Source organism: Salvelinus fontinalis, chromosome 23 (genome assembly GCF_029448725.1).
Source record: "Salvelinus fontinalis isolate EN_2023a chromosome 23, ASM2944872v1, whole genome shotgun sequence".
Classification (NCBI taxonomy): Eukaryota; Metazoa; Chordata; class Actinopteri; order Salmoniformes; family Salmonidae; genus Salvelinus; species Salvelinus fontinalis.
The window spans coordinates 47,102,969-47,121,233 of NC_074687.1; the positions used below are offsets into that span (position 1 = coordinate 47,102,969).

The 18,265-nt window shown below is 43.8% G+C and overlaps 1 protein-coding gene across 1 annotated transcript in view; it reads right to left on the reverse strand.

The window, feature by feature from the left end:
- The window catches only part of dnah7 (dynein, axonemal, heavy chain 7), a 212,557-nt gene that overhangs the window by 70,889 nt on the left and 123,403 nt on the right, over positions 1 to 18,265 (reverse strand). Inside the window, exons 41-49 of the mRNA XM_055879049.1 lie at positions 17,749 to 18,207; positions 17,493 to 17,660; positions 16,899 to 17,144; positions 9,397 to 9,626; positions 8,717 to 9,047; positions 7,896 to 8,242; positions 7,513 to 7,693; positions 2,080 to 2,265; positions 1,004 to 1,167 (exon numbers count right to left, since the gene is read on the reverse strand). Coding sequence (XP_055735024.1) covers positions 1,004 to 1,167; positions 2,080 to 2,265; positions 7,513 to 7,693; positions 7,896 to 8,242; positions 8,717 to 9,047; positions 9,397 to 9,626; positions 16,899 to 17,144; positions 17,493 to 17,660; positions 17,749 to 18,207 — 2,312 coding nt within the window. The remainder of the gene's footprint in view (positions 1 to 1,003; positions 1,168 to 2,079; positions 2,266 to 7,512; positions 7,694 to 7,895; positions 8,243 to 8,716; positions 9,048 to 9,396; positions 9,627 to 16,898; positions 17,145 to 17,492; positions 17,661 to 17,748; positions 18,208 to 18,265) is intronic.

An 18,265-nucleotide genomic window follows, 5' to 3' on the forward strand; every position in this document is an offset into this window, starting at 1 on the left:
TTAGGTTATGGAAATGTATAATATTAGAATATCACTCCAATGTTGGGCAAATAGGCCTATTAGATTGCACATTTTATTCTCTCCCAGCCTGTCTGCGGTCCGCCGGCCAGGAGCTGAGGTTTCGTGTGTCGGGAGTTGCTGTGGCATTTGCATTATCTGTAGGCTATGGCTAGCTACTATGGTATTCAATATAATATGGTTGTCTCCCTGACCTGCACCAAATGCACACTGTAAAACGGGCAAAGTATTTCTGCCTCGCGCTGCAACACTGCCTGGCTTGGGGCTGTGCGTGCTCACATGAAGAGACTTTGTCCTTGTGTTCCTTAGCTATTTACGTAGTTTTGTTCACAAGCTAGGTTGTTTGTCAATGTTTGAGTTCCAACTGCTAGGGAAGAGAAACAAGGCAGATTCTAGTCAGACTCTCAATCTCACAGGCTTAAAGGGGAAGGTGAAAATGTCTGTCTCATCTGTAATATTTTGGTTAAAAGGCAGGTCACAAAAAATGTTATGAAACAATAAACCACATTACATTTGACTAGTAATAGATTTATAGTTATAGAAACATTACAAAGCACGCTCATCCGTTTTTTAAATATTTTGTTGGTGTAATTTTTGTGAAAATCTTTGTTTGGGACGGTTCAAGTTAAGTTTGGGATGCTGAAATTGCACATCGGGACGGTGAGGAAAAAAATTAGTTGCGAGCCCCGAGTGTGGCTCTGCCGAGGCAGTCGGCAGGAGAGACCTCCTATGGTTCTTGCATTAGGTAACAGAACATGGTGAGTGGGATTGAAACGTAAGTAGGCAGCCTAGCGGTTAAGAGCGTTGGGCCAGTAACTGAAAGGTTGCTAGTTCGAATCCCCGAGCCAACTAGGTGAAAGATCTGTCGATATGCTATTGAGCAAGGCTGTTGGCATACAATGGCTGCCATGTATCACCAGAGGGGGTTGCTAAAAGTACTCTAAGTGGTGGCTGAGGTAATATGTGGCTTATGTTGTGGACTTACGAGATGATGATGCCATTGTCTACAGAAAAGCTGTCCGATGGCAGCCCGGCAATGGTCCAACTGCGGATCTTGACCGGCTCGCCCAGCGAGTTCATCAGGGACATGTTGCTGGAGCACGGGATGTCTCTGCTCTTACACAGCTCCATCCACTCCTCGGTCTGAGCCTGGAAAACACATACAAATAGACATGGGAGCACACCATCCCACGAGCACAGATCAAAAAGTAAGAATTTCATATCGTCAGCTCATGAAAATAATTACTTTAATCACAAACATTTCCCACAATCGCAACAATGTTTTGATCAGTGTCATCTATTTTTCATGACGGCTCGTGTTTGTTGTTAAAAATACTTGCGTGAGAGGATGCAGGGGTAGCAATAATAACGTATTTAGAGGGAGACTCTTTAATGCAGTTCCTTTTGAGCATCATAGAAAAGCATCCAAGTTAAATATTTTAACTATCTGGCGTCCTCTCGTCTTTGTCACATCAAAGCTCTTAGTGTTGACTGAGGCCAAGTGCATCAAAACACACACAGGCAAACCCGCTGCACATAGATGTAAACACTCTCTCAAGTGCTCACTGACATGCAAACTGATTCTATGTCCCTGTATGTACCTTTTTTTCAATTTTATTCGTACAGTATCTACCTGTGCTGTATACTATATTTCTTTATGTCCCTTTGTGCCAGCATGTTCATATACGCACCTGTATATCAATTTATGTCTGAGTTTTTACCTGTATGTCACTGTAACTCTATGTCCAAGTACGACCTGTTGCGCATTGGCACCAGGATCCAATATCACCCTTTACATTCATTGTTGGAGTCAATTCCATTTAATATCCTGGCAGTTGAAAAGAACATGGAATTTCTCTCCAGGAATTATTTTCAATTCCCGTATTGACTGGATAATGGCATGAAAGAGGATATCCTTTGTATGTCTCTACCTTGTATTTACCTACTTTAACCAGTAGGTAAATATTAAATATTCTATTCTGAGCCTGTATATCTGTGTGTGTACCTACAGTATGTACCAGTCTTTCATGATGCCTGTGTGTACCACCACTGTGTACCTACCTGTCTATAGCTGGAGGTGAATGCCCCCAGGTAGGCTACGATGGCTGACGAAATGAGGATGTCCCCTGTCAGGTTGGTGTAGAGGTCCCCAAGGTTAAAGGCTGTCTCGCTCCAGCGAGTCTTCTCGCCACCCAGCCCACCAATCAGCTGCTCAGCTCTCTCCAGCTTCTTGCTGCACAATTTCACCTAGAGGTCGAGAAGGGAAGGACAAGGCTGAGGATTTGTAACATTACCGTCCGTGTCGCGTTCAGTAGTCACTAAATGGGTAAACGTTTTGAAATAGTTTGGGTAGAACCTTCACTGTTTCAAAACGTCTCGTTTCACATGGACTGAACATGAACATGGTCTTGTTTAAATAATGCAGAGGCAGAGGCTACTACTCCATTAAAATTCAATTATCATCTTGTTTTGATTGAATGATTGAAGGCAGGCTTTACCAACAATGTATCTTATAAGGACACTCAACAATGACACTCAATATCCTTCCAAACATTTGTACATAGGAGTTACTTTTGGAAGAGATTTGAAAAATAACCGTTAAATCTTAAATAGAACAGACATTGTTGTCGATTGATGGCTATTTAATTCTCCCGTTTTAGCTTAGTGTGGTTACTTTTCATGTTGAGAAAGTTTAAATGAAAATAGATAAAACTATATTAGAGTATTTTCATCTACTCCGATCGCCTGGGATAGCCCCTATATGATTGTTGGTCTTTTGGTGTTCAAAAGGTACCCTTCCCCAAATCTGTGCCTCAGCACAATCCTGTCTCGGAGCTCTACGGACAATTCCTTTGACCTCATGGCTTGGTTTCTGCTCTGACATGCACTGTTAACTGTGGGACCTTACATAGACAGGTGTGTGTGCGCCTTTCCAAATCATGTCCAGTCAAATGAATTTACCACAGGTGGACTCCAACCAAGATGTAGAAACATTTGAAGGATGATCAATGGAAACAGAATGCACTTGAGCTACATTTAGAGACTCATAGCAAAGGGTCTAAAAACGTATGTAATTACAAAAATAAAAAAAATAAAAACTGTTTTGTCGCATTGTCATTATGGGGTATTGTGTGTAGATTGATGAGGAATTGCTTTTATTTAATCCATTTTAAAATAAGGCTTAACGCAACAAAATGTGGAAAAAGCCAAGGGGTCTGAATACTTTCCAAATGCACTGTATATGCTCTTAAGCAAATGTTAAATCGGGAAAAATGCTTTCAATTCTTTCACAAAATTCTGCCAATAAGTCGAGCTACTACAAATCGTGTTAAGCAAGTGCCAAGAGGGAGAGAGCTATAGAACTCATTTGAAAATGACCCTTTAAAACAATTCAGGGACCTCCCAAGTGACACAGCAGTCTAAGGCACTGCATCGCTGTGCTTGAGGCGTCACTACAGACCCGGGTTCGATCCCAGGCTGTGTCGCAGCCGGCTGCAACCGGGAGACCCATGAGGCAGTGCACTGTTGGCATAGCGTCGTCCGGGTTAGGGAAGGGTTTGGCTGGCCCGGGATGTCCTTGTCCCGTCGCGCTCTAGCGACTCCTTGTGGCGGGCCGGGCGCATTCACGCTGACTTCGGTCGCCAGCTGTACGGTGTTTCCATACCACACACTGGTGTGGATGGCTTCCGGGATAAACGAGCAGTGTGACAAGAAGCAGTGCAGCTTGGTAGGGTCGTGTTTCGGAGGACGCATGGCTCTCGCCCTTCACCTCTCCTGAGTCCGTATGGGAGTTGCAGGAATGGGACAAGACTGGAACTACCAACTGGATATCACGAAAAAGGGGTAAAAAAAAACCTACCAAAATAATATATAGATATATACAGTACCAGTCAAAAGTTTGGATACGGGCCTGCCAAGTGGCGCAGTGGTCTAAGGCACTGCATCGCAGTGCTAGCTGTGCCACTAGAGATTCTGGGTTTGAGTCCAGGCTCTGTCGCAGCCGGCCTGACAGGGAGACCCATGGGGCGGCACACAATTGGCCCAGCGTCGTCCGGGTTAGGGGAGGGTTTGGCCGGCAGTGATGTCCTTGTTCCATCGAGCACTAGCGACTCCTGTGGCGGGCTGAACGCAGTGCACGCTGACACCATCGCCATGTGTACGGTGTTTCCTCCGACACAGTGGTACGGTTGGCTTCCAGGTTAAGTAGGCATTGTGTCAAGAAGCAGTAAGGCTTGGTTGGGTTGTGTTTCGGAGGAGGCACGGCTCTTGACGATCGCCTCTCCTGAGTCCATATGCGAGTTGCTTTGATGAGACAAGACTGTTGTACCAATTGGATACCACAAAATTGGGGAGGAAAAGGTGTAAAATTTAATTAAAAGTTTGGATATTATTTTACTATTTTCTACATATGGAGTCATGTAGCAACCAAAAAAAGTGTTAAACAAAACAAAATATATTTTAGATTCTTCAAAGTAGCCACCCTTGATGACAGCTTTGCACACTCTTGGCATTCTCCAACAAGTTTCAACTGGAATGGTTTTCCAAAAGTCTTGAAGGAGTTCCCACATATGCTGAGCACTTGTTGGCTGCTTTTCCTCCACTCTGCGGGCCAACTCATCCCAAACCATCTCAATTGGGTTGAGGTCGGGTGATTGTGGAGGCCAGGTCATCTGATGCAGCGCTCCATCACTCTTCTTCTTGGTCAAATAGCCCTTACACAGCCCTGAGGTGTGTTGGGTCATCGTCTTTTTGAAAAACAAATGATAGTCCCACTAGGCACAAACCAGATGGGATGGCGTATCACCGCCAGTTTCACCAGCAAAGCACCATCACACCACCTAATCCATGCTTCACGGTGGGAACCACATATGCCGAGATCATCCATTCACCTATTCTGCGTCTCACAAAGACACGGTGGTTGGAACCAAAAATCTTACATTTGGACTCAGCAGACCTAAGGACAGTTTTCCACTGGTCTAATATCCATTTATCGTGTTTCTTGACGCAAGCAAGTGTCTTCTTCTTATTGGTGTCCTTTAGTAGTGTTTTTTTGTTGTTGCAGCAATTCGATCATAAAGGCCTGATTCATGCAGTCTCCTCTGAACGGTTGATGTTGAGATATGTGTTACTTGAACTCTGTGAAGCATTTATTTGGGCTGCAATTTCTGAGGCTGGTAACTCTAATGAACTTATCCTCTGCATCAGAGGTAACTCTAGGTCTTCCTTTCCTTTGGCGGTCCTCATGAGGGCCAGTTTCATCATAGCGCTTGATGGTTTTTGCGACTGGACTTGAACAAATGTTTATGTTCTGCATTGACTGGCCTTCATGTCTTAAAGTAATGATGGACTGTTGTTTCTCTTTGCTTATTTGAGCTGTTCTTGCCAAAAAATCTCTAAGATGATTCAAATCAAAATCAAATCAAATCAAATTTTATTGGTCACATGGTTAGCAGATGTTAATCCGAGTGTACCGAAATGCTTGTGCATCTAGTTCTGACAGTGCAGTAATATCTAATAAGTAATCTAACAATCTGAAGTGCCTACTATAAAAAATGTTTTATTTGTTTAACACCTTTTTGGTTCCAACATGATTCAATATGTGTTATTTCACTGTAGATGTTAAATGTCCAATGTAGAAAATAGTAAAAATAAAGAAAAACCCTGGAATGAGCAGGTGTGTCCAAACTTTGACTGGTACTGTACACGGTTGAAGTCGGAAGATTAAATACGCCTTAGCTAAATACATTTAAACTCAGTTTTCACAATTCCTGACATTTAATCCTAGTAAAACATCCCTGTCTTAGGTCAGTTAGGATCACCACTTTATTTTAAGAATGTGAAATGTCAGAATAATAGTAGAGAGAATGATTTATTTCAGCTTTTATTTATTTCATCACATTCCAAGTGGGTGAGAAGTTTACAGACACTCAATTAGTATTTGGTAGCATTGCCTTTAAATTGTTTAACAAGCTTCCCACAACACGTTGGGTGAATTTTGGCCCATTCCTCCTGACAGAGCTGGTGTAACTGAGTCAGGTTTGTAGGCCTCCTTGCTCACACATGCTTTTTCAGTTCTGCCCACACATTTTCTATAGGATTGAGGTCAGGGCTTTGTGATGGCCACTCCAATACTTTTACTTTGTTGTCCTTAAGCCATTTTGCCACAACTTTGGAAGTATGCTTGGGGTCATTGTCCATTTGGAAGACCCATTTGCGACCAAGCTTTAACTTCCTGACTGATGCCTTGAGATGTTGCTTCAATATATCCACATAATTTTCCTTACTCATGATGCCATTTATTTTGTGAAGTGCAGCAGTCCCTCCTGCAGCAAAGCACCCCCGCAACATGATGCTGCCACCCCCATGCTTCACGGTTGGGATGGTATTCTTCGGCTTGCAAGCCTCCCCCTTTTTCCTCCAAATATAACGATGGTCATTATGACGAAACAGTTCTATTTTTGTTTCATCAGACCAGAGGACATTTCTCCAAAAAGTACGATCGTTGTCCCCATGTGCAGTTGCAAACTGTAGTCTAGCTATTTTATGGTGGTTTTTGAGCAGTGGCTTCTTCCTTGCTGAGCGTCCTTTCAGGTTACGTCGAAATAGGACTCGTTTTACTGTGGATATGGATACTTTTGTACCGGTTTCCTCCAGCATCTTCACAAGGTCCTTTGCTGTTGTTCTGGGATTGATTTGCACTTTTCGCACCAAAGTACATTCATCTCTAGGAGACAGAATGCGTCTCCTTCCTGAGCAGAATGACGGCTGCGTGGTCCCATGGTGTATATACTTGCGTAGTATTGTTTGTACAGATGAACGTGGTACCTTCAGGTGTTTGGAAATTGCTCGCAAAGATGAACCAGACTTGCGGAGGTCTACAATTTATATTCTGAAGTCTTGGCTGGCATTGCTTTTCTTGGCATTGCTATTCATTTTTCCCATGATATCAAGCAAAGAGGCACTGAGTTTGAAGATAGGCCTTGAAATAAATCCACAGGTACACCTTCAATTGACTCATGATGTCAATAAGCCTATCAGAAGCTAAAACTATGACATCATTTTCTGGAATTTTCCAAGCTGTTTAATAAAGGCACAGTCAATTTAGTGTCTGACCCACTGGAATTATGATACAGTGAATTATAAGTGAAATAATCTGTCTGTAAGCAATTGTTGGGAAAATTACTTGTGTCATACACAAAGTAGATGTCCTAACCGACTTGCCAAAACTATAGTTTGTTTACAAGAAATTTGTGGAATGGTTGAAAAACTAGTTTTAATGACTCCAACCTAAGTGTATGTAAACTTCCGACTTCAACTATATATTCCATTGGATTAATGGATGTAATACTACATCAAATACTGATACATTTGTATTTTGGTCTTAAACCATTATGTACATATTTGAAAGAAAGTGGATAGCTGCTAACCAGAGCTGGCTGGTGTATTGAAGGAGATGATGGTTCACCTCCGTAATTTGTGCCTAACCCCACTGACCTGATTCTCTAGGTCAGCCTTCTTGTTCTTGTTGGCCTCCAGTGTCTGCTGCAGCTTTGCAAGTTTGTCCTGGACCTCTTTGAGGGCAGCCTGTTTTTTACGCAGGCTCTCCATGGCCACCTTCAGCTCCCCCTCGGCCTGAGCTAGCTTCTCCTTCTTAGGGGCCACCACTTTGGCCACTCTGAGCGAGAGGAGAGAATATATAGGTTGGGGTTCCATTCAGGAAATGTAACTTAACATTTTCTAATAATAACCACCAAGGCTTCTTTCAATTTACTTCAATAAAACAACTCAGTATCCTTATAAGATTCAAGAAAATACTATATTATACTGTACTATTCAATGTGATCACAATTCACATTACAGCTCTACACGTTACTCACTTGTCGTAGGATTCCATGGCGCGCACCCACTTGCACAGCCCCTCGGCGGCCGTGGAGGCGGTACGGATCTTCTCGGGGACAAAGTCTGGGTTGGTGATGTACTGTTTGCGGATAATGGCGATGAGGTGGGGTGGGATGTTTTCCTTGTCATACTCGTGAAGGCTTTGAAGAAACTTCATGTCTCCAAGGAGCTTCTTGGCCGGGCCCCAGAAGTCCTCCACCTTCTTGCCGGAGCCCGAGGGGTCAGGGATGCGGTCCGGCTTCAGGCCCTTCAGGATGCAGATGGCCTCCATCACCAGCTTGACCGCCGGTGGAGGGCTCTTCATGGACTTGACCACTGTGATGTCCTAGACAAAGGGGCAAACAATCACAGTCACCTAGGGCTGAAATTTGTTTGTGCATTTAATGTTTATGAGAGATTTAGGATATGCCAAAGTGTTGTGCACATGATTCTCAAGTTATGGATTTGGTCCTTTCAGCATCATCTCTATATAAAGTTATACATTGACTTAGCTGCATCCCAGATCTCTATATGCTTTAGCAAACTCTTCTGACTGGCTTGACAAAGAATGAATACAACAGAGATAAATTGGCTGAACCACAAACTTATCTGGAGACAGGCTATCATTGATTGGGCCTAACATTTATATACAAAGAAGAATAAATATACTGAATATAGTTAAATGGGAATTGGAAAAATATCTTATAAGGGGGTGGGCAAAGGCTGAATTCTGAGAGGGGTTGGGATAAAGCAGAAGACAAGGCCATTGGAGATTGGACTATAAAGTCAATGTAAAGCAATCTCCCAATCGTTTTCCAACCTGGTTGGTTAGTGTGTCCAGAGCGGACAGGGCTGACTCCAGGATGGGCATGGCGATGGCCAGGTCGGCGTCACACTCGTCCTTGATGGCCTTGGCCGCCATGGCCTGTTCGTTGGCCACCGCCTCATCCACCTTCACCACCTTCTCCGTCTTGGCAACCTCCACCGACTCGTGCTCAATCACCACCATCATCTCATCCACCTCCTTGCTGGCCACACGCAGCTGCGGCTGCAGGGCCTCCAGTTCCACCTGCATAGTGGCTACCTGGGCAGCTGCAGACTCCAGCTTCTCCAAGCCCACTTCATAGCGGCGCTTCAGCTTCATTACTTCTCTGTGGATGCAGAGAGTGTTGGGTGTTTCAGCTTAATTATGTCAGTTTAATGGGTAGTAATATATTCATAACCACTGGCATAATATCAAAATCTCTTGCATCTATATTACAAATTATTAACATTGACTCAGATCTGTTTAGTGCTCTCTTGCCAAAAACCACAGGTGTTGGCTACACAACACAAATAGATCAGGGACCAGGCTATAAATGAATGTAAAAGCCACAAATTTTTGGGGAAAATATGTCGACTGTTTCTCAATCCAAAGGCAGCTGCCTGTTGGCTACCTGCCTCAAAGGGAAGCGTCCTCGCGGATTGAGAAACAGCCTTCTTGTTTTGACTGTTTCTTACGCTCTCTTCTTCTCCAACAGAGCCTTGAAGGTAGAGATGAGCTCCAGGTAGGAGGTGGGCGTGACATAGTTATGTCGTTGCAGCTCGGACAGGAAACAGGCCGACAGCTCGATGGTGGACGTGTGGAAGCTCTTGCACATGTTAATGCAGCCCATTCGCGACTCGTCCGTCATCTCGATGTCCTCCAGGAACCGTGAGGCCACCGCCTGCAGCGCGTCCTCTGGCCAGCTCTGGGAGGAGAGAGGAGTGGGTATAGGGTGAAGTTGCCCCTAGAGAAGCTGATCTTGCATTAGTTTTGCAAGGTTAGGATTGGGGAGGGGAAGCTGATCCTAGATCAGAGTAAATGAAAAGCCTGACTGAGTTCCATAATTATATACAGTACCAGTCAAAAGGTTAGACACACCTACTCAATCCAGGGTTTTTCTTAATTTTCTTACATTGTAAAATAATAATGAAGACAACAAAACTATGAAATAACACATATGGAATCATGTAGTAAGCAAAAAAGTGTTAAACAAATCAAAAGAACTATGTTTAATTGTTTCCCAATTAAAATAATCATGTAACAATTAACTCATTAGTAATTTGGGCACCACGGAAGAAAATGTTTAACGAGTTACCATCTCCCAAATTAAACTCTGGAAGATAAGTTATATATCGATAACAGTCACTTATTAACCTGTTGAGGCTGGGGGCGCTGTTGTCACTATTTATGCTAATCGTGTAATTTTTGAAACGGCTTCCCACAAAATTCTTGATCGTACAATATGCATATTATTATTATTATTGGATAGAAAACAGTCTATAGTTTCTATAGGAGTTGAAATTTTGTCTCTAAGTGGAACAGAACCCATTCTACAGCAATTTCCCTGACATGGAGTCAGATTTCAGAAATGTTGGCCCCTGATCTGGAGTCAGTTAAAAGGCCACAGTTATTGCTATGAGTATACGGACACTGCTTACGTCTTCCCCTGGATGCCTTTACGTGATGACGATTTGAATGGGGTCGATTGCGCGTTCACAGGCACTATAAATTAAAAAACCCTGTAGCTAGCAACTCTTTTCTTGGTGCGTCATGCGCGTGGAGGACACCGACCCGCACCTGTTCCAAGCATTAGTGTTGGGAGTAATCTTTCTCCGGTCATGTTAAGACTCGTTATAGGAGTTAAAAACATCATAAGGTAGTTAATTTAAAGCGTTTTATAGCAATTTATATCCGTTTAGTGCGATTTTGGGACATTTATTTCTGAAACGCTGTGAATCGCTGGGCACGCTTCCAGTTCATCCCGAACGCAGTTGGCATTTCCACATGGCAAGAGGACAGCTTTCCACCAAAAGACGATTAGACCCAAGAAAGGATCCTTTGCCCAAGATACTGATGGAAGAACAGCTCAAAGTAGGACATTTTTATTATGATAAATCGTGTTTCTGTCGAAAAATGTTAGTGGCTTAGGACGCCATGTTTTTTGACGTAGCTTCGCTTGGCGCAAACTGTATTGAAAAGTAAGGATAATTAAAAAAATGTAATTCCGCGATTGTATTAAGAATTAAATTGTCTATCAATCGCTGTCCACCCTATATTTTTTAGTCACGTTTATGAGTATTTATGTATAAGAGTAGATCACTGTCTAATATGGCGCACGGACATTTTCTCACCAGCTGGGCTACATTTCACATTGTCTAACCATGATTTTGGTGGCTAAATATGCACATTTTCGAACAAACTGTATATATATGTTGCAATGTGATGTTACAGGGGTGTCATCTGAAGAATTCTGAGAAGGTTAGTGAAAAAAATAATATATTTTGGCGATGTTGACGTTATCGCTCTCTTTGGCTAGAATCAATGCTGGGCTGCTATGTGCTATGTGCTATGCTAATATAACGATTTATTGTGTTTTCGCTGTAAGACACTTAGAAAATCTGAAATATTGTCTGTATTCACAGGATCTGTGTCTTTCGATAAGTGTATGCTGTGTATTTTTACGAAATGTTTGATGATTAGTAAGTAGGTAAACACGTTGCTCTATGTAGTTATTCTAGTCCATTTGTGACGGTGGGTGCAATTGTAACCTATGCCATCTACCTGAAATATGCACATTTTTCTAACAAAACCTATCCCATACCATAAATATGTTATCAGACTGTCATCTGATGAGTTTTTTTCTTGGTTAGGGGCTATAAATATCTTAGTTTAGCAGAATTGGTGATAGCTACTGGTGTTGGTGGACAAATAAAAGATGGTGGATTATGCTAATGTGTTTTTAGGTAATAGATGTACATCTTTACATATTGTGTCTTTCCTGTAAAACATTTTAAAAATCGGACATGTTGGCTGGATTCACAAGATCTGTGTCTTTCATTAGCTGTATTGGACTTTAATGTGTGAAAGTTAAATATTTAAAAAAAAAAAAATGTTTGAATTTCGCGGCTCTGCCTTTTCAGTGGGGGTGGGGGGGGAGTGCCGCTAGCGGCACCCTCATCCTAGACAGGTTAATCATTACCTCACATCAGTCTCATTCTGAACAGTCGTAACCCTCTTGGATCTGCAAGAACCCCAACCATTGCTCATCATTCAGTACCACACAAATTGATTTAATGATTTATTTACTAAGTATTTATTTACTAAGTAACTAAATAATAACAGAGAATACACATACACACTTACATGAGACAAACGTCTCCAGTGGACTGACAAGCTATGACGGCTTATTACACAGAGACGGAGAAGGGGGTTGGGAAAATAGAGACAGAGAAAAAGGGAGATTTATCGTGGATACATTCTAGGACTGTCTTCACATTAACTTGTTATGGATAGGGGGCAGCATTTTCACGTTTGGATGAAAAGCGTGCCCAGAGTAAACTGCCTGCTACTCAGTCCCAGTTGCTAATATTTTTATTTTTTTATTTTTTATTTTACCGTTATTTTACCAGGTAAGTTGACTGAGAACACGTTCTCATTTGCAGCAACGACCTGGGGAATAGTTACAGGGGAGAGGAGGGGGATGAATGAGCCAATTGTAAACTGGGGATTATTAGGTGACCATGATGGTTTGAGGGCCAGATTGGGAATTTATGCATATTATTAGTATATTTGGATAGAAAACACTCTGAAGTTTCTAAAACTGTTTAATTGATGTCTGTGAGTATAACAGAACTCATATGGCAGGCAAAAACCTGAGAAAAATCCAACCAAGAAGTGGGAAATCTGAGGTTTGTAGGTTTTCAACTCTTGGCCTATCGAATACACAGTGTTTATGGGGTCATTTTGCACTGCCTAAGGCATCTAGTTTATAACCTTGTTTGATGCTTCTACTGTGAAGTGGAGCCGAATGAGAGGGGATTGAGTAAGGTCTGCCATGAGCTGAACATGCGCTGACCATGCTCGTTCACGTGAGCGAGCTCTGTTCCATCGCATTTCTGAAGACAAAGGAATTCTCCGGTTGGAACATTATTGAAGATTTATGTTAAAACCATCCTAAAGATTGATTCTATACTTCGTTTGACATGTTTCTACGGACTGTAATATTACTTTTCGTCTGAACTTTGGCCTGGGCCTGCCCGCGCGTTGTGAGTTTAGATTGTGTACTGAACGCGCGAACCAACAGGAGTAATTTGGACATATATGATAGACTTTATGGAACAAATCAAACATTTATTGTGGAACTGGGATTCCTGGGAGTGCATTCTGATGAAGATCATCAAAGGTAAGTGAATATTTATAATGCTATTTCTGACTTATGTTGACACCAACATGGTGGATATCTTCTTGGGTTGTGTTGGTCTCTAAGCGCTGTACACAGATTATTGCATGGTTTGCTTTTTCCGTGAAGTTTTTACAAAATCTGACACAGCGGTTGCATTAAGGAGAAGTATATCTTTAAATCTGTGAATGACACTTGTATCTTTTATCAATGTTTATCACCCCTCACCGGGGGTGATAATCGGACTTGCGTTTATCGTCGAAGGAATGATCGTTAAACCGAGGCCTGTACTCTGGGGCGGGATCGATTTGGAGGTGGAGGGTCCGTCATGGTCTGGGGCAATGTGTGACATCATCATCGGACTGAGCTTGTTGTCATTGCAGGCAATCTCAATGCTGTGTGTTACAGGGAAGACATCCTCCTCCCTCATGTTGTACCCTTCCTGCAGGCTCATCCTGACATGACCCTCAAGCATGACAATGCCACCAGCCATACTGCTCGTTCTGTGCGTGATTTCCTGCAAGAAAGGAATGTTAGTGTTTCTGCCATGGCCAGCGAAGAGTCCGGATCTCAATCCCAATGAGCACGTCTGGGACCTGTTGGATCGAAGGGTGAGGGCTAGGGCCATTCCCCCAGAAATGTCCGGGAACTTGCAGGTGCCTTGGTAGAAGGGTAGGGTAACATCTCACAGCAATAACTAGCAAATCTGGTGCAGTCCATGAGGAGGAGATGCACTGCAGTACTTAATGCAGCTGGTGGCCACACCAAATACTGACTGTTACTCTTGATTTTGAACCCCCCCCCACCCCCCCCCTTGGTTCAGGGACACATTATTACATTTCTGTTAGTCACATGTCTGTGGAACTTGATCAGTTTATGTCTCAGTTGTTGAATCTTGTTATGTTCATACAAATATTTACACATGTTAAGTTTGCTGAAAATAAACACAGTTGACAGTGAGTGGACTTTTTTGGAGTTTGCCGCACGTTTTGGTAAGGAATAATGAATGTATTTAGGTGTTGAATGTCTTCCTTTCATCGTGTATCTCTGTTGGACCCAGGCCTCCGTGAAAAGGGTTCCGTTGGGCCTTCTCCCAAATTAAGGGTAAGGCTCTGAATGTCCAGCAGAGGGCACAATGTCCTTCTTCTTATGTGTCCGTGGCTTCAATGCTTTGTCCTGTAGCCTTAAGCAGAACTAACAGGAATGTGTTTTACTTTCACCTGTTCTGGAAGAGTGGTCCTCTGAAGACAGCTAATCAGCCGTGTCAATGATCCCCAGTTGGGTGGAGCAGTGTAGTCGAATAATGGTTTGATGAGAGTAACAGGATGGTCCTACTTAAATTCACTTTCTTAGTTACAATACTTAGAACAGCTACTCAGCCGTAACATGATTGTTAGAGAAGCTACTTTTTCGTCTTCACCTCGTGTTGATTTTCAGGATTGAGTTGATTTTCAGGGTCGTAACCAATGGAGACCTACACTGCAGCTTGAGTCCTTCTGGTCGGTGAAGTGATCTTATTCACCTTATGTTGAGATTAAACATTTCAACCATTTAAGACATGTCACTCTCGCCTCACATTTCCTGGTCTAAAATGTTAATTATTAGTGCTTTTAAGCACTCTGACCTCATTTGGGGCGTGGCTACTTAATGTGCAAAGGATATGATTAGAAGGTATCTCCTATGACTCCTAAAATCACATTCCTATCTTAACTTCTTGTCAATATATTTCCACTTTGTAAAAAATCTTGCCCAAATTAAACTGCCTCGTACTCTATTCTAGATCGTACAATATGCATATTATTATTACTATTGGATAGAAAACACTCTCAAGTTTCTAAAACCGTTTGAATTATATCTGTGAGTAAAACAGAACTCATTTTGCAGCAAACTTCCTGACAGGAAGTGAAAAATCTGAAATCGAGGCTCTGTTCCAGGGCCTTCTTATTCAATTGCTTGAAATCTATGGATATACATGCACTTCATACGCCTTCCACTAGATGTCAACAGGCAGTGGGAGGTGGAATGGGGTGTCTATCTTGATCTGAGGTCGAACAAGAGCTCTTGGAATGACGTGACCACTATTTCCTTTGTCTACCAAGGTATAGACGGCTATTATCTCCGGCTTTGATTTTATTTGATACATGTGATAATATCATCGTAAAGTATGTTTTTTCAATATAGTTTTATCAGATTATTCAACGTTTATCGGGAGTTTTGGAGTTTTTCGTTCTCTGCGTTAGGTGAAGATGGACATCTTCGCGCCACTTGGCTAGCTAAGGTTGCTAATTCGACAGGAGAAGAGGACATTCTAAAACCAAACAACGATTTATTCTGGACAAAGGACTCCTTGTACAAGATTCTGATGGAAGCTCAGCAAAAGTAAAAACCATTTATGATGTTATTTCGTATTTCTGTGGAAAATGTTTAGTCGTATTTTCCTTCCTTTTTGCAGGCGGAAAAAAAAAAAAAAAAGAATAATAATATTCTGCCACGGCCATTGTCAGAAGTCAGCGCAGCCTGCCCCGGGTCATCTTCCTGTGGACTCAGAAGTTGACCCGGACCTCTTCGCCATTCCCGCAGAGTACCAGGATCTCCGGGATGTTTTCAGTAAGGCCTGGGCCACTTCCTCCACACCGACCCTATGACTGCGGGATCTTCTTTGTGGAGAAGAAAAACAAAACCCTGCGCCCGTGCATCGACTACCGGGGCCTCAATGACCGCTACCCGCTACCACTCATCACCTTGGCCTTCGAGACGCTCCAGGGGGCCACCATTTTATCCAAGTTGGGCCTGCGGAACCTCTACCACCTGGTACGGATACGAGAAGGGGACGAGTGGAAGACTGCCTTTAACACGGCCAGCGGTCACTACGAATACCTGGTCATGCCAGTTGGCCTTACCAACGCCCCAGCTGTGTTCCAGGCCCTGGCAACATGTTGAACCGGGTCGTCTTCGTTCGGTTGTGAATTGGCCCCAGCCTTCGTCCAGAGTGCAGCTGCAACGCTTCCTGGGATTTGCCTACTTTTATTGCCGCTTTATCCGGGGTTAAAGCATTCTGCCTCCCCCCTTGTCTGCACTCACCTCACCCAAGGATCCATTCACGTGGTCACCAGCTGCTGACCGGGCGTTCCGGCACCTCAAGCACCGCTTCACCACTGCTCCCATATTGATTCATCCTGACCCGTCCCATCAGTTCGTGGTGGAGGCCGATGCTTCGGATGTCGGAGTGGGGGCTGTCCTGTCCCAGCATTCCAACCTGGACCTCATAACCTAGATAACCGGGTGTTTGTGCCTGACGAGTGGGCCCACTCCTCCAGGATCCAGGAAATCTTAAAGCTACAGCATACAATGACATTCTAGACGATTCTGTGCTTCCAAATTTGTGGCAACAATTTGGGGAAGGCCCTCTCCTGTTTCAGTATGATAATGCCCCTGTGCACAAAGCGAGGTCCATACAGAAATGCTTTGTCGAGAACGGTGTGGAAGAACTTGACTGGGCTGCATAGATCCCTGACCTCAGCCCCATTGAACACCTTTGGGATGAATTGGAACGCTGACTGAGAGCCAGGCCTAATTGCCCAATATAAGTGCCCGACCTCACTAATGGTCTTGTGGTTGAATGGAAGCAAGTCCCTGCAGCAATGTTCCAACATCTATTGGAAAGCCTTCCCAGAAGAAAGCATTTCCAGAAGAATAGCAGCAAATGGTGGACCAACTCCATATTAATGCCCATGATTTTCTAATGAGATGCTCGATGAGCAGGAAACAACATACTTTTGGTCATGTAGTGTATATTACCTGGAACCAGTCGATGGTGCAACAGTTGATGAGGGCGGGGAAGCGTCTCAGGCGGCTCCGGAAGGTGTCTCCAATAGGGCTCATGGCCAGCACCACGTGCAGCTGCGAGCGGCAGCGCTCCAGGAACATGTTGAAGAGCGATAGCGGGCTGCCATCCGTCTGCTTGTCGCGCTCCCGCTGACGATCAAGCACACGCATGCGCTCGCAAATCTCTGCTTTCTCGTCAGTCGCAAACAGGTTGGGTACCTGGCGTGAGGAAAGGGAAAAAGGAAGGGAATGAGGATTTTTTTCATGACACTGTAGCCATTTTTTTGTTGTTGATCATTATAAAAAAAAAATTACCACCTAAATGTTTACATTTATGTATTTCGTAAATTGAGATATGGGTGTGTATCTCAAATGTTCATGCAAACCATTAATTAATTCATGCAATATTAACATGATTTACAAAAAGTTCAAGTTAGGCAAATTACATAAATCACATAATGTATACGCCTAGTATGTGTGTTTGTCTCTGTTGTTGTGTCTGTGACCCTGAATTTCTCTATAGGGGATAAAGAAAAGTGTCTGTCTGTCTGTCCATCCATCCATCACCTCTCCAGTGTTGAGCAGGTTGCTAACGTCCTCCAGGAAGGACTCCATCTTGATCTGCGTGTCAGTGAAGAGGAAGACACCGTGCGTGTCGCCCTGTGTGGACTTGCGCATGATCAGCTTGAGGTCGTCACGCCACTCCGTCATGCCATAGCTCTTTGCAATCTCCACCTGTTCAGAAAGTATATTGTGATTGTTATTGACAGTTAATGTAATTTCATACAAAATACAATTGTTAATGAAAAAAATGTTTCTCCACCTGGAAGAGCTCCGCCTCCGCCATGTGGGCGGCCAACCGGGTAACAGACTGTCTCCCACTCCCGCCCACCCCAACCAGCAAGGCATGGCCGCGCGGCTGCTTGAGCACGCGCGAGATGCGGCACACATGCTCGATGGCGAAGCGGAAGAGCACCAGGTTCATGGGCGCCTTGCTGACGTTGTTGTACTCATCCAGGTGCGACTCAACCACCTGCCGCAGCTGGTCCAGGTTGTTCACCTCGCGGTAGTTGCGGTCCTCGCCCTTGGGGTCGTGGAAGTCGCAGAACATGAGGCTGCGGAGGTCATCCTCCGTCACGCACCCGTCCTGGTCCTGGTCAAGGTGCTGGAAGAGCTGGTGGAAGTCCTCTTTGAGGTAGGACTGGGACACCTCCTGGAGGTAGCCCACCATCCAGGCCCGGTCTGAATCGTGCACTAGACGGTCGTAGTACACCCTCTGGACCTGTGAGAGTGAATGAAGTAGCAATTTGTCAGCATGGATTGAACACCTGGGGCCGGTT